Here is a 15,764-nt window from a genome sequence, read left to right as displayed (position 1 = left end):
CTAGGCTGAGTGATTTCTTGCATGCAATATAATACATTTGGAGGGGTGTTTTTATCATTGTCTTCCCCCCTTTTTTTATTACTTCAAAAAACATCTCTGCCACCTGCAGCATTTGGCTTTCTTTAATATCTGATATGTCATAGTAAATTGGACAGGCTTACACCAGGCAGGGTTGAATATCATCAGCGTTATTTCTGTATTGCACATGCCTACTGGGTTCCTGCTGAAGTGGATTATTTGTACAGAAAGGAGGGGCTGTTCGAGTCCAGCAACTTTTCTGTTACTGAAAATAAATAGTGGGTATTATCATTTGCCTACCAAAAAATCAAGAGTATTGTCTGGAGCCATGTGACATGAAAACGGAAAGTTCTGGTTTTTGGGTGCAGTGCATGTAGTGAAGGTACTAATTCGTAAAGGTTTGGTGATGGAGGCAGATGGATTTTGAACCCTAATGTTCTTTGGTTCAGAATACAGAATTAATAAGGCATGAGAGAGGTGTATTATGCCATTTCAGTAGCAAAGTGTAAAAGGAAGGGAATTTCTGGTGATACAGGGAAATAATAACATTAGTAGTCTGTCTTTATAGCTCCAGTTCTTTGGATATGGCAAAGGGTGGAGAAATTCTCTCAAGATTTGAAATCACTACGACATAGATATATAAGAAAGAGAGAAGGAAAATATGGGGAGTGGAAAATGTCACTTCCTGTCCCACCGAGAGTTGGGAAATGGGCCCTTTCAGCCTCCGTAGGGCCTCCAAGGGAGTGGGAAAGGCTGTTTTCTCCCTTCCCAGATGCATAGAGAGGATCTAGAACCAGGTAAGAAAGAAAAATGAACCTACCAGGCCATCATGTGCCAGGAGCGGGGGTGGGTGGGGTTGCGTGCGCATGCACATGGGCACGTGCGCGCGTGACCCTCCCCGCCCCCCCTCTCCTGGCACGCGATGGCAAAAAGGTTAGCCATCACTGCCCTAGAACCACATAAAAACCCATCCACTCACCAGACTCTTTTGTCAGCTATCCCATAACTGATTACTATGTCACTTCGTGTCCGATTCCTAATAAATGGAATCTCCTTTCCTGCAGCCTGCTTCCACTTCATTTTTCCAGCATCTTTCTCCTGGCTTGGAACCGGACCAGATTTTACTTCCAATGGTACAAAGTCAGCTGGATGACCTTGAGCCAGTCGATTTCTCTCAACTCTAGGATGGAAGTAATGGCAACCACTTCTGAAATGGCAAGAAAATTGCCAGGAGTTAACCCTCACTCAAAGGCATGTGCATACACATGCACACGTACAAAAGATATGTCGATAAAATTGGCAGTGCAAAAGGACATTATCAGTTCTCTCTACCAGTTCATCACAACAGGGACATAAATGTTTTAAGAGGAGAATTTTATTAAATCTTCGTAATAAAGCTGAAGGGAGAGAATCACTGCAAACCAGAGTAAAGGAATTTAAATGGACAGGGACTATATTAGTGTCTGTCTGACTATTTACTTTTCTGTATAATTTAGGCAGCTGCCTATCTGAACCTTGTGAATTTAGCAAATGTAAAACACAAAAACATAGGAAATCATAGAAACATTACAGTGTAAATGAGGACTATAAAAGATATATTTAATCAATATTCCATACATTTTGGTGTGGCCCCACTGCCAGGAGAAAAAGCAAGTCTTCAAGGCTTTCTGGAAGGATGACAGTACAGAGTCGGGGCCATCTGGATCTCAGTGGAGAGAGATTGTGTTCCATAGCGCAGGCGTTGTGAATGAAAATACATAATGCCGTCTAAATCCCACTAGATGGCATTGTTTCGTAGAAGAGATTTGGTGCATGCCACCCTGTCAGATCTGATAGGTGAGGTGGACATAACCGAGGTCAGACAATCTCAAATAACCTCGCCATGTGGGGCATTATAGGTAGCCAGCAGCACCTTAAATTGCACCCAAAAACCCAGCTGGGAGCCAGTGCAGTAGTACCGTGTTTTCCCGAAAATAAGACCCCGTCTTATTTTTTTTTAACCCCAAAATAAGCGCTTGGCCTTATTTTCGGGGAGGTCTTATTATTTTGGGGCATATGGAGCAAGATGAGGCTCCTCTTGCCCTCTTAGCTCTGCATTTAAATATTTTCGGGGAGGGCTTATTTTCGGGGATAGGCTTATTTTAGCGCATGCGCTCAAAAGCCCGATTGGACTTATTATCAGGGGATGTCTTATTTTCGGGGAAACAAAGTATTTTGGGAGCATTCAAAGGTACACCCAACACTGCAGGTATTACAGCATTCAGAAGCTGATCCAATACATTCGGCACTGCTGCATTCTGGAGTAGTTTCTGAACACTGCTCAGGACAACCCTAAATCTCGTATAATAGTGTGTGTTGCACCAGAACAACTGGGAAAGGACTAAGGCATGAGTGACCCTGAGTGCAACCTTGCATGCTAAGAATGTATGCAGTTGGCGTACGTGATGCATTTATATAAAAGGGCTACTAACTATAGCTGTCCCCTGCTCAAGGAGGAACTGTTGAGTCCACAAATATCCCTAAATTGACAGAAGAATTGCATCCCCATCCAGATTCAGAATTCTCTAGACTTGGGAAGTTCTACAACTTAACGTCTCTCTGTCTTGCTAGGACTGAGTCCAGTTAGTGGGAAAGACCCTTGACAATACCATTTTTTTTTTTAATTTGATTTATATGCCGCCCTTCTCCGGAGACTCAGGGCGGCTTACAATGCGTTAAGCAATAGCCTTCATACTTTTGTATATTTATACAAAGTCAGCTTATTGCCCCCACAAACTGGGTCCTCATTTAACCTACCTTAGAAAGGATGGAAGGCTGAGTCAACCTTGAGCCTGGTAAGATTCGAACCTGCAGTAATTGCAGGCAGATGTGTTAATAACAGGGTGCTTTAAACCACTGTACTACCAAGGCTCCTTGAGAAAGACACAGCTGTATCACCAGCAAACTTATTGTATTTAACCCTGTGCTTGTGGATGATCTCATCCAATGGCTTCATATAGATGCTAAATAGAGGTGGGGAAAGTCAGGCCCTGGGGTATCTCACAGTCCCTATGGCCAGACTTTCCCTCCCCGCAACACTGACTGGAAGACCCTATTTGCCTGAACTGCCTCAGCACCAACTGGTTTTCAGAGGGAGTTTGCAGAATTTCTCAAGGCTTTACTTCAAGCTTGACTGAAACCCTACTCACACCTTTGGATGAGAGGGTGACAATGACTTTAGATTGGATTGACTCCATACACCCTCTTTCTGTCTGTGGATCTTAGTGGATTCAGTAGTCTTTAGAAAAGCTCAAGGAGATGAAACAATAGGGTTGAAAATGAAGATGAGTCTGAATAAACACATATTAAGAGTCCATACTAAGGACTACATCAAGGCAGGAAGAGTGGCAAAACTTTATTTTTCCATTGTTATTGTATCTACAGAATGCTAGCCAGTGGTACTCTTTAAAATGACTCATTACTGGCCAGAGAACAAGCAGAAAAACATCTGTAGGGTTCCTATGACAATTATTTTAGACATCTGATAGGAAATTGCTCAGATCTGATTCCTATTACACAGCCTATGGAGCTGATTAAACCACTGTATTGTATGACTTACGTTAGTTTGAGCCCCCCTGCTTCACTTAAGGAAATGGACAGGTTCTGAATATGCTATCAGTTTATAAAACCAATGCCCTTCCTTATTGATTAATCCTCTCTAGGAATATGATTGAGTACAAGTAGCCATGAATTCAACAAGTTAAACCACTGGTTTTATCAGCCTATATGAAGATAATAGTCTGTCTCCTCAAGAAATCATCCTTAGGTTTAGTGTGTTGGATAATTTCTGACCCATCTACAACCTCCTCTTGAATTAATGCCACGTGCATCATGACTTTTATCATGCAAATTACATAAAATATGTAATTTGTCAATCACATCACAGAAATTACATACTTAATGTCATTTGCTCAAAGGCCTAATGGTGCATGTGAGGTTATCATGTCTTCTGTTGGATATCTATGGACTATGTCATTCAGCAGTATTTATCTTTCAAAAGAGATAATTATCTCAGATTAATGCATCAAGCTAAAAACTAGACATTGTGAGCCCAAGGCATAGATTTTCTTTTTGTTTACTATAAAGAAATGAGACATTCACTTCTATCCTCACCAGTACAATATATAATGAATTATTTTGGATATTATGCTGACATTCTTCAGTCTCTCAGTATAATTGAGAATTTTTCAGTTATAGGACTTGAGTTGAGATTCCTATATACATACATTTTTCTTTTAGCGTTACAATTGAATACTGAACTCCCAGAAGATTGATAAATCTAGTAGGCAGGAATGCTGCTATGTAGCAAATGTGTCTGTGTGCTTGAAATAGAATTGAAAGAAAAATTTAGAGGTACTACAATTCAGAGAAAGTCCTGGCTTAGGCTTTTCCACTTTGTATTTCAAAACACCTCTTCTGATCACATTTTGTGTGGAAGGTTTTGTTTAATATACCACTCTTTTAATTTCTTGACAAGACTGTCAGTTTCCTTCAACAATCTGGATGATTTGGGGAATAATTTTGATTAGTACTCAGTAAAATAACAAAACATGGCTAAACAAATAAATCATAAAAATTAAGACTTGAATCTCCAATCCTGCCACAAATTCAGAAAAGCAACTGGGGTTTGGTTTTCTTACCAGTAGGGGATGCTGGAAAGGAGTGGATAGGGCAACAGGGAATCCACAACCCTGCTATGAAACTACTTGCATTAAATTGTGATTTCAGAAACACAGCCAGGTCTAAAGATAGGTTACAGGAGAAGTGCAATTAATGTTAATGTGCTTTCCCCTGACTTTTTCAATTTAAATATCATAAAATGTAGAGTAGGAAAAGGAGTTATAAAGTGTTATTTTCCATAAGAGGTCGAAATTAGTTCAAGAGCCAAAGGTTGCCCAACAGTATTTGGTCAGGCAATTCATGGTTTGCCCAATCTATGTACAGTAATTAGATTTGGCACAAGCCTTCCGTACTAAACCATGGGTCTTTTTAAAAGTGATGCCACTGTCATATTTTATGGGTGACATAGTGGAAAAGGGAAAGCCACTGTCAATTTCATCTTTCAACTACAAAATTTGGTAGTTTGCCAAAAAATTAAGACTGGTTGAAATTTCTCATCCCCCAATACAACTGCATAATAGACATGATAACTCTGAATATCAGTTCACCTTAAGATAAATCCTAGGATGCATTTTATAAGTAGAAAAATATTCTTGAAGAATATATATGATGGATTATATATTCTATGGAGTCACAATATTTTGTAACCCTTTTAATAATTTTAGGCATATAGAACAAATCTCAATTCCCCTTTGCATAATTCAGTGAGATAAAACAAAACTATTTCTATGTATATTTCTATCTGAACTGTACTTGATTTTAATGTATTTCTTTTTTCTTTATAAGTTTATTGTTTAAACTCTTTATATAACAATTTATAATTTACAATTCACAAGCTTTCTTTAGACTTTATGGAATAAATATATGACACTCAAACTCATTACTAAATATATGCATTCTACAATTCATATGGTTGATTCATCACTCTGAACAGAATTAGAAATATATAGGTATTTATTTATATTCTTTTTGAAATAATACTCTGGCCAAAGGCCTTTTGATAAATTCTGAAACTTACATAAATCTCATTTTGTGAAAATTTCTTTTCCAAATGACAATTAAGCTATTTCATATGCTTCAGTTATGTAGTATACTCACAAACCTGATATTCTGAACTTAATTGCTTTGTTTTAGTGGAATTTCTTAATACTCCAGGTTTTTTCTTTAACTTGATGTTATCTTTTCAGTCTTTTCAGTCCTTCACATGATGAAAATGTAATTTGGAAAAGATAAAAAAACATAGCAACACTGCATAAGAAATTATAGCTTACACGTTCTTGACCTTAGTTTCAAAACTGACTTGTTTAACATAATTTTTATGAAGAAACCTTCCATTTGTAAGTATACTACTTATTCATGAAACACTATAGATTTTTTCAGTTGTAGAAATAAGGCACAACTCCTGAGCTGTAAGACCCAAGCTGTTTAACCTATACTTATATTGTATCTTCCTTTAATATTTTCTTTTCAAACACCTTAATTCAAGTTATAAGAAAAGAAAAAAAAAAGTAGCATACTTGAGGTACTCAACTTCTGGTACTTCAAAAAGTGTAGATGGTTGAAAAACATTACTATATGCCACCCTATGTTTTATGGCATAGAGATCTTTAAAATAGTCTTGCACAGCTTATTATTTTCTTTGTTTTTTAGTTTTATCAGTCAGCCATACTTGACCTTCTAATGCATTCATGTGCCAATTGTAGAACATGTCTTTAAATTTTCAGAAAGATTCCATTTGTATTTCTTTACTTTGCAACTAGTTATATGCTAAAATGAAAAGAATGACCTTTTCCCTCTCTTAAGCATACACTTGTAGTACACTTCCAATAATGCCCTAAGGAACAATAGGTTTGCTTTCCAAAATAATATTGATTAGGTAGCTAGTGCAAGAAGACCATAAATGGGTGCAAAAACAATAGAAAAGTTCCAAATAAAAGATTTAAGAAGGAAATAAGCCACTAATACTGCATTTGTTTAATGGAAGGAATTAATGTATTTTTATACATTTTGTGTGGCTGCCATCCTCTAAGTCTTATCCATGTACAGAATTAGCTTTATAAAGTGCACTAAACCATAGCTGCTGAACCATGGTTTTCCACTTTAAAAAAATTAACTATCAAACCAAGTAAAAAAGGTTCTTTAAATTCTCCAATGGTTAGGTTAAAATAATATACCAAATGAAAGCCCAAGCATTTAATGGCTTAGCACAGTATTCAGCCCAACTGTACATGTGATACATTAGTGGCAATGGATTGTTTAACTTCCACAATGTCATTGTTATGACCTTGAAAGAAATCTGATATTAGATTACCGGTCCTGGTTTCCTGCAAGTAGCTAGTACTCTTTCACTTTAATTCTAAATCATTTATAACAGAAAATGGAGTTTGTGCAAACTGCTTGTGTAAACAGCTCTTCTGCATTTGAAGATATGCAGTATTATACAATACAACGAGCACTTTAGGAACAAAAAAGTTCAAAGAATGTAGAATTCTTTCACCTTTTTCCTGTTTAAGTTTTCATTCTCTGAAACTCACTGCAGTTAGAACAAAGGAATTATATGAATCATTGCTTCCTTTTCATTATATAGTGCTCTTCAAATAATTCAAACTGATTATCCTGTTGAGCAATACCAAGCAGTGTGCTTGTTTAGTAAATCTAATAAACCAAACTATTCCTAATTCCACTATACTATGATAGAAGGTATTATTCCTTGATATACATAGAATCTCCATACCATTAAAGCCAGACTAAACATTTTTAAGTAAATATGAAGTTTGCTGTAACAGACTTCTTAGATTGATTTCAGTTGTATTAATTTCAATGGCAGGGTGGCAGCTTAAATCCATATTTTAGCAGATCCAGATAAACTTTTAATTTTTCAATATATTGACAACTTTTCCACACACACAGTATATTATCATCAGAGATAGCCACTTTACAGTTCCACTCAGGACATGTTCATGCTTCTTTGCAGAATACACGGCAAGAATGCTCAGACATTTAGCATGTAAAACCAAAACTTAATCGTCATGAAATAGGCTGCTTTATCTCATTTTCTAATGGCTTTGACTGAGATGGTGCAACTAATGAATATTCCACTGTAGAATGATGACTGACATCCACTTTGACCAAAACTTCATAGTATAAAAGATAAAAAACAGGTGTTATAATGCCTACTACCACCATTATTACCACTGCTGTCCACCATCCAATTCCCCAGTCTGCACCATAATAAGGATCTTTCTGTCTGACAGGTTTACCATCTGGTTCAAAGTTCAATTGTTGGGTTGATAAAGCAGAAACAACTTCATTAAGATTTTCTCTTTTGGTAGCATTACACTTCACTATTTGTTCTATATCACGGTCCACTTCTTTCAAAAAGTTACCAGCTGTTTCAGTAGACGAGAACAACTCAGGTGCTAGTGATGAATCTGAGAATTCTGTGGAATATGAAGAGGAGGCAGATCTTGAATTCTGTCTATTTTTTGGAAAACAGTGTGTCTCCGTCAGAAGGCTGAACTTTTTAACTGGAATTTTAATAGTTCTTAGTGCAAAGAAGTCCTGATCTGTGATAAGATTGTTCACCCGTTTGATATCTGCTACCTGAAATGTTATAATAAAATAAATTAGCTTCATTTAAAAAGTTGACTGAATCACTCCTGTTACTTTCAACTCATTTTAAAAAAAAGAACCTGTTCTGTCAATATTGATACAAGTCTTGCTTTCACTATCAAACTAAATTATGTCAAAAAGTCAAACTGCAGATTACCAAGAATAACAAGTACCGGTTCTCCTTAGTTAACAGCTATTTTGAAGCTACTAAGTTTTTCTTTTTTAAAAAAAAAGTCAGAAAGGATAGAAGGGATGAATCACCATTTCTTGTGGGACAACTGTGGGAAATGAATCTAAAATAATCAGGATGTGGCTGTGTGTTCAGGACTGGTTCTTAACATGTATGTTGTTGTTCACTTGATTTTGACTCAGCATGTAGTATAAAACCAATTGTGAATCAAGGTTAAAGGCCAGGTCAGTTTGCTTAAAAATTAATGACTGAATAAAATGCCTAAACAATTACGATTTAATCATAGTTAGGCAAACCATGGCTTGAAACAATGGCAATCTGAGTCATTGTTTTAATTTAAAATGCTACACAGATATAATATTCCATTTACATCCAGTCTAAATGCATTTAGTAAACTAATACTATTATCAAACAAAAATAACCACTGAATGTAAGAAAGCCATCTGAATAAGGCCTTAATCTTTTGCACAAATAAGCATTTTACCTATAGTCTGCAGTAAAATTATTTGATCCTGTATATCTTGCACTTCATTTTTCATAGTTTAAAATCAATTAATTGTAATTAAAATCACAATATTTTATACAAAAATTCTTGCTATTTGTACAAATTCACATATACATACATACATACGACCACTAATAGAAATATTTATACAAATATGTACACACACACACTGACCACTAAGAGAAATATTTTAGAACATGAGGACAGGAACAAAACTCTTTTTTGCAATTCTTTAATGCAATCATTTCATTTCTTGGAAATTCATAGTTGTCTTCCACAATTATTGCACTGAAGCTAAAGACATGAGATAGGTGCTACCTCTGACATCTTCCTGCATTGCAAAACATTCTATTTTTTTTTTTTTTTGAGTCTAAAATTATGCACAGGACTAAACATTATTTCAGCTGTATTCAATATTCTTTCAAGAACATACAGCCCCATTTCATTATCTACTAGCCATCTGATTTAAGATAATTATACCATTGTATATTTCCTATTCTTAATTTTTTTTAGAAGTACGGTACCTTATGTATCCTTAAAAACTAATGAAAGAACTCTATAGTTTTACTTATATGTTTAAAAAGATACTCATCAATTTTTGATAGTCTTAATTTTCCCTTCCCCCCAAATGCTAAGTGCTAAATTTGGTAAGTTTAATAAAATTATTTTGAGTATCCCCTCCCCTTAATTCTGCTTATCTCATCAGGTAGCCCCATTAAAGTCCAACAAATAAAATATAACCACCAGCTGGAGGAAAGTTGACTTTGTATGAATAAAAATAAATAATTCTAATCCTATACAATCTTCTAACTTTTGGAATTTTCTATATCAGTTTCATTAATATTGTTAGAGAAGAAAAATATTGAAATTTTAGTAATTACCAAAATTTATAATTGAAAAACCATATGCTTCTAGTTGGCAAACATATACTGTATATTTGTACAGTCCAGAATCTAATACTGTAAGTAACCTTTTAAATTGTGTTTATTGCATAATTTTATTTAAAACATTCTACATTTATGTGTCTCTAACATATGATACAATTATATGCAACTGGAAAAAGAGAAACTTACTGAACAACTATACTGAAGAGCTAATGCATTTAATGTATCTCCTTCCTGTATATCTTTAGTTATAAACACAATATCATCCATTCTTTCTCTTGAAGTGCTTCTCCGAGTTTTCTCTTTTCCCCGAGGTCGCAGTTCATATATTTCAACTTCATCTTCCAAAACATCACTGTCAGAACTAAGATTGTTCCCAAATGGATATACGTGGCTATCCACTGAAGTGGGCTGTACAACAGCTGGGAGTTGGAAACTTAAAGTCTGGCTTTTTCCTGTCATTCTACCAGGAGAAATCTAACAGTGAAAAGAGAATGAAAAGAGGGCAACTAAGCACAAATATTTTTAAAGATGTATACACATTATTTCATTCAGCTCCCTATTGACATATTTATTCCTCTAGATAATAATTCAATGAACACAGATCCTTGGTTCATATTTTTTAAAAAAGATAATAGAAATAAACTGATGAGACAGCATTATTTCCATATAGGACTGGAGCTAGCTATAGCAGAAGAAAGCAGCTATTACAGAGTAAATCACGACCCAACTAGCAATATGATAAAAACTTTGTACTAGGATACATTCGAAACAGCATTAGACAGGTACCATGAACACTTGTTTGCAACAATCTTTGATCAAAATGTTTGAGAAGTCAGAATTCAAAATAAAGAGGCTTAGATAAGACATCTAAGGACACCCTTGTTAGTAACAAGTGTGATCAAAATAAACTGAATATATACACTCCTGCCTCCTGCAATTAGACATCAAAAGATTACTATGGATAAACAACTTCCAAGATGACCTAAAATCCCCGATATTAAATACAGGAAACCGGGCAATTGTTCCCTTCTTCTGGATCAAGGGCTGCACCTGGTCTCTGATGGCTATGCCACAGGCCCCTCTCCAAAAAGAGTTCAGTTTTTGTGTTGCAAAAACTGAAGGTGAACTTCATTGACACAACTATTATTGTAACCCTAGTTAAAAATCAAATAGTTGCTATGATGATTCACCGGTTGCATTTGTCACTATTTACATCTGGCAAGAAGTTCCCGACGTCTCCCGCAATGCTTTTGAAGCCTCAAGCACTTACACGTAGGCAGGAAGGAGGGAAATCCTCGGACCAAGGGAATCTCCAGATCCCACCACTATGGAAGTTATTGAAACAGTCCCACTAAGTAAAAGGCAAATGAAAACTCCCAGATGATAAACCTGTCATCTTGCAGGACTCCTCTTGAGCTTTAACAACAAAAAAAAAAACCCAGTAGCTGAAGCATTTCCCCACTCTAAGAATAGAAGGACAAGATACAACGTCCTGATGCCACGCATCAAAAGCCGGGAAACTGGAACAGGAAAATAGGATTCCAACAAAGAGGATGGGCGAGTTTGTGATGGAAAAAAAGCACCGGGGTCTGTGGCAGATCGGCAAAGCTGTTCAGTGCCCCCCACCCATCCCCCGCACCATCTCTCGCCCTCGGCATTTGACCAGCCCCCGCCCGACTCCAGAAATTATTTTTCTAAAAAAACTGCCCTCCTTTTTGTCATACATACATACAGGCAGACTGGCAAGCAGATTACTTACCAATCTACCCAGGAGCGGCCATTTGCGGAGGGCGCGTTTTTCGGCGCCGGCTCAACGTTCTCCGCGGATGCCACTATGAGAAGCCTGGGAACTGAAACGAAATACGGCCGCTTTGCAAGAGCGAAAGCGCCCGCGCGTCGACAAGATGGCGGCCACTCTGCTCGCCTTCCTCTCGTGAGATCTCAAAATCCCACGACGGCATTTTCCAAAATGGCAATACACTAGTCTCGCGAGATTTCGCAACTACTCTTTTAGAGAGTTTTCCTCTCCCCAATAATTTCGTGATATTTGTGCTTGAAGTATTCTCCGCCCATAGTGTAGATAGTCGTTAGTATCGTGATATTACAGAGTTTTGTATACTGTACATCAGTGTTTTCAAATTCGGTTATTTTTAAAATGTGTGGAATTCTGGGTGTGGACTCCACACATCTTTGCTAAATTGTTTTAAAAGCACTTATTACAGCAACCTGATGTGTCTGTCTATTTGTTACTACGCACAGGAAATACTGTGAAGACTTAGTCTCCGTTTCAGAAAAATAGTACCGTACCATGAAGCTGAAGAAAATGCAGAAGAGATGAACAAAGTAAATATAGGAACTAAAGCATCTCCCCCAATAGAAAATAATTATGATAGTTTTTAAAGCTTAGAAGAAGTGTAAGAGGATGTGTATAAAAGTGCACGGGGGAAAAACATGAATCTTTTAGGCAGGGTTATCTAGCGAAGCTGAATTGTGGAAAATTAAGAACAGACTAAAGGACTCTCTTAGCATATTGATGTGTAGCTAATATGCATTGCTTCTATCAAAATGATATTCAGTCAGTGAATTTAATGACAGCTACGGTATTATTTCTTGTGCTCAAGTTGCTGGGGAAAATAGTGAAGGGGATATTATTGTGCTTTATTTGCTGCTGGTGTCCTCATAAAAGCTTTGTGTGTATGTGTGGTGTTGGGAATACTCTTCAACATGAAATCCATATAGTTTTCTTGACATTGCCCTGTCTCTAACTGAAATAAAATATGAATGTTCAGCTGCACTAGCTGTTTCTTCCTTCTTTTGTTCCCAGGCCTCTTTTTGAAATCTGTACTTTAAACATTTCTAGAGTAAATTTTAAATTTTAGCTGGAATTGTTGGTTAATACAATGCAATTCCATTTCACAAGTACATAGGAAAAAGTGAACAGCATGTGTGAACAACTAGGAAGCCTACAAAGAAAATTAAATTTTATTTCAGTGGTGTAGATACACTTCTTGGTTGTTTCTGCAAGATTTAGCAAGATACATGAACCCATAAGCATCTATGCTACTTCATGTTTGACAGAGATCTGAAGCAGTTTTCATAAAGCATTCAACCACAATACTGTATTTAAAAAATGGACATCTAACATCAAAAACGTCATCAAAAAAGCACAACAAATGATATTCTTTCTGTGCCAACTCAGAAAGTTCAAATTGCCCAAGGAGCTGCTGATAACAGTTCTACAGAGGAATGATTGAGTCTGTCATCTGCACCTCTATAACTGTCTGGTTTGGTTCTGCAACCCAACAAGACAGACACAGACTTCAGAGGATAATTAGAACTGCAGAAAAAACAATTGCTACCAACCTGCCTTCCATTGAGGACCTGTATACTTCATGAGTCAAAAAGAGGGCTATGAAAATATTTACAGATTCCTCGCATCCTGGACATAAAGTTTCAACTCCTACCCTCAAAACGACACTATAGAGCACTGCATACCAGAACAACTAGACACAAGAACAGTTTTTTTCCAAACTTCATCATTCTGCTAAACAAATAATTCCTTCAACGCTGTCAAACTATTTACCAAGGCTGCACTACTATTAATCTTCTCATCGTTCCCACCACCCATCTCTTTCCACTTATGACTTTATGACTGTAACTTTGTTGCTTGTATCTTTATGATTTATATTGATAGTTTTCTGATTGCTTATTTGTGCCCTATGACTATCATTAAGTGTTGTACCTTATGATTCGTGATGAATGTATCTTCCTTTATGTAAACTCAGAGCATACAGTACGCACCAAGACAAATTCCTTGTGTGTCCAATCACACTTGGCCAATAAAAAAATATATTGTAAAAAGATAGTAACAAGGACATATATGACTTATCTGTGTAAATTATTGCAAAAATATAGTTTTATGACTGGTCAAAAAAGCTAATAGAAATTAGTACAGCAGCAAATAAATTTGAGGAAAGTAAATGCATATAATACCTTGGCACTAATTGTTGTAAATAATTATTTACCAGATCATTTTTTAAAAAGTTTTGGATGATAATGTAAAAGACAAATTAATTTCAACATTTCTTCTCTTTATAATTAGGATTTGTCAACTTTTGAATTGAAAACCAGAGGTGGTGTTCATCAGGTTCTGACCAGTTCTGGAGAACCGGTAGTGGAAATTTTGAGTAGTTCGGAGAACTGGTAAATACCACCTCTGACTGGCCCCGCCCCCATCTATTCTCTGCCTCCTGAGTCCCAGCTGATCAGGAGAAAATGGGGATTTTGCAGTAACCTTCCCCTGCCATGCCCACCAAGCCACGCCCACATAACCGGTAGTAAAAAAAAATTGAATCCCACCACTGCTGAAAACCCATCATGCTTGGATAGGCAAAGAGACCACTCTCAGAACTCAATTTAGGCCTTCTGACTAATTGTACCTATGCAAACTCCAGCGAGTAGTTTTGTTGCCAGAGAGTTTAAAAACAATAATATAGTTATTTCTTGCCTAATGTTAATTCTAGCATAGTTGCTTCTTCTGAATATGTATTGATTTTAGAGAATTATGCTCTCACAATGTTTGAGAAGTGTGCTTTAAACAGAATCTACAGTATGGAGTTAAATATTACTAGAGCTATGCACTTCTATACTAAAAGGACCTACCTCACTCCCTTCTTTTAACCATTTGTACCTAGTGACATTTTCCCATCAGTGTACAAAAGAGTATATTTCCAACTTGATGAACAGGACAGTAGCTGCACAACCTGTGAATACTAATGTAGATGCAGTCTTTCTCATTCTTGATGTAAATTACTTCATTTATCTGAATGCATGTTAAATGACTTAGCAAGGGCCAGTATTAATCACAGCATGACACCTGTATGTGCAAGTATTTTAGAAACTTACTCATTGTGAGCAGGATATAAAAACCAACAGCAAATGCAAAATCTGAATAAGAACTATGCATACTATTAAAACAACTACATAAAATGGAAATCAAAACAAAAAATTGCTATAATTCATTTTAGTTATCAACTCAGACTCTTGGGGTTTTTTTGCCTGCCAAGTTATTTTTGTGTTTTGTGAACCAAATTATATCCACTTATTTCAGCAGTCTTACATGTTTTCTCCTGCCAAATGGGTTAGGATTATTGATCAATGATTGGCAGTTACTTCCACAAATATATGTACCTACTCTACAATCCTAACAAGGATATTACCCTCAATCCATTACCTCTACAGTGAGCAAAAAATATTTTGGACATAAACTTTTAACTAGAGGCAAGTAAAAAATGAACAAGAATCTTAACTCATATTAATAAAATTGAGTGTGTGTGTGTGCTTTAATTCTGGTTTCACTACTTTTTTATTCTATTATTTTTCCTTGGTCATTGGAACTAATATATAGCCAAAAACATTCCTTAGCCCACCAAAAGCTTGCCTGCTCTTCAATGTGGTCTCTTAGTTACCCCCCTGCATTTACAAATATTATAAATGATTAGAATAAGTTGGTTCATACCTGCATACAGGTAAAACTGTTGACAAAACTATTTGACATAGTGTCACTGTACTATGAAGTAAGTTTATTTCCAATTAAGTATTGGATTAAGTATAGGAATTGCAACCCTGTGAGCTGTCCAGAATCATGTATATGAGATGAATGGCTTATATACATTTAGTACATAAATAAATAAATCTATATGTTTAAAAATATTTAATAAAAATATTGAGAAGTGAGAAAATTCCTAAATAGTTAAGTGCAAGGGACTTTTCTAACAATTTTAAAAGCTTTTTTGAGGGATTTTTAAGCAATTTGCTCCACTCTCATATTCTATTCTTGTGTTCTCTTTGTCTTTTTATTAGATTCATCTTTATGGCAATCTGCTTTAGAAGT

The 15,764-nt window shown here is 36.1% G+C and overlaps 2 protein-coding genes across 2 annotated transcripts in view; one reads left to right on the top strand and one right to left on the bottom strand.

Annotated features, from left to right (window-relative positions):
• ADGRV1 (adhesion G protein-coupled receptor V1) overlaps positions 1-15,764 on the top strand; it is a 303,011-nt gene that overhangs the window by 742 nt on the left and 286,505 nt on the right. The gene's annotated exons all lie outside the window — the stretch shown is intronic.
• On the bottom strand, positions 5,614-11,773 carry LYSMD3 (LysM domain containing 3). Its single transcript, XM_070935768.1, has 3 exons — positions 11,631-11,773; positions 10,058-10,345; positions 5,614-8,280 (listed from the first exon to the last, which is right to left on the bottom strand). The coding sequence occupies exons 2-3, from the start codon at positions 10,328-10,330 to the stop codon at positions 7,705-7,707; spliced, it is 849 nt and encodes a 282-aa protein (XP_070791869.1). The 5' UTR covers positions 10,331-10,345; positions 11,631-11,773; the 3' UTR covers positions 5,614-7,704.

The sequence above is a fragment of the Pituophis catenifer genome, unplaced genomic scaffold, assembly GCF_029215685.1.
Source record: "Pituophis catenifer annectens isolate HBS135680 unplaced genomic scaffold, rPitCat1.0.hap2 SCAF_2, whole genome shotgun sequence".
Lineage (NCBI taxonomy): Eukaryota > Metazoa > Chordata > Lepidosauria > Squamata > Colubridae > Pituophis > Pituophis catenifer.
Note: the sequence above shows the minus strand (reverse complement) of the source record. Positions and strands in the feature narration are given on the sequence as shown.

Bases quoted from the DNA above. Each gene is read 5' to 3' on its own strand.
- LYSMD3 (XM_070935768.1), bottom strand. From the start codon at position 10,330: ATGACAGGAAAAAGCCAGACTTTAAGTTTCCAACTCCCAGCTGTTGTA. The intron at 8,281-10,057 runs GTAAGTTTCTCT...ATAACATTTCAG, and splicing joins CTCTTCAGTATAGTTGTTCA to GTAGCAGATATCAAACGGGT.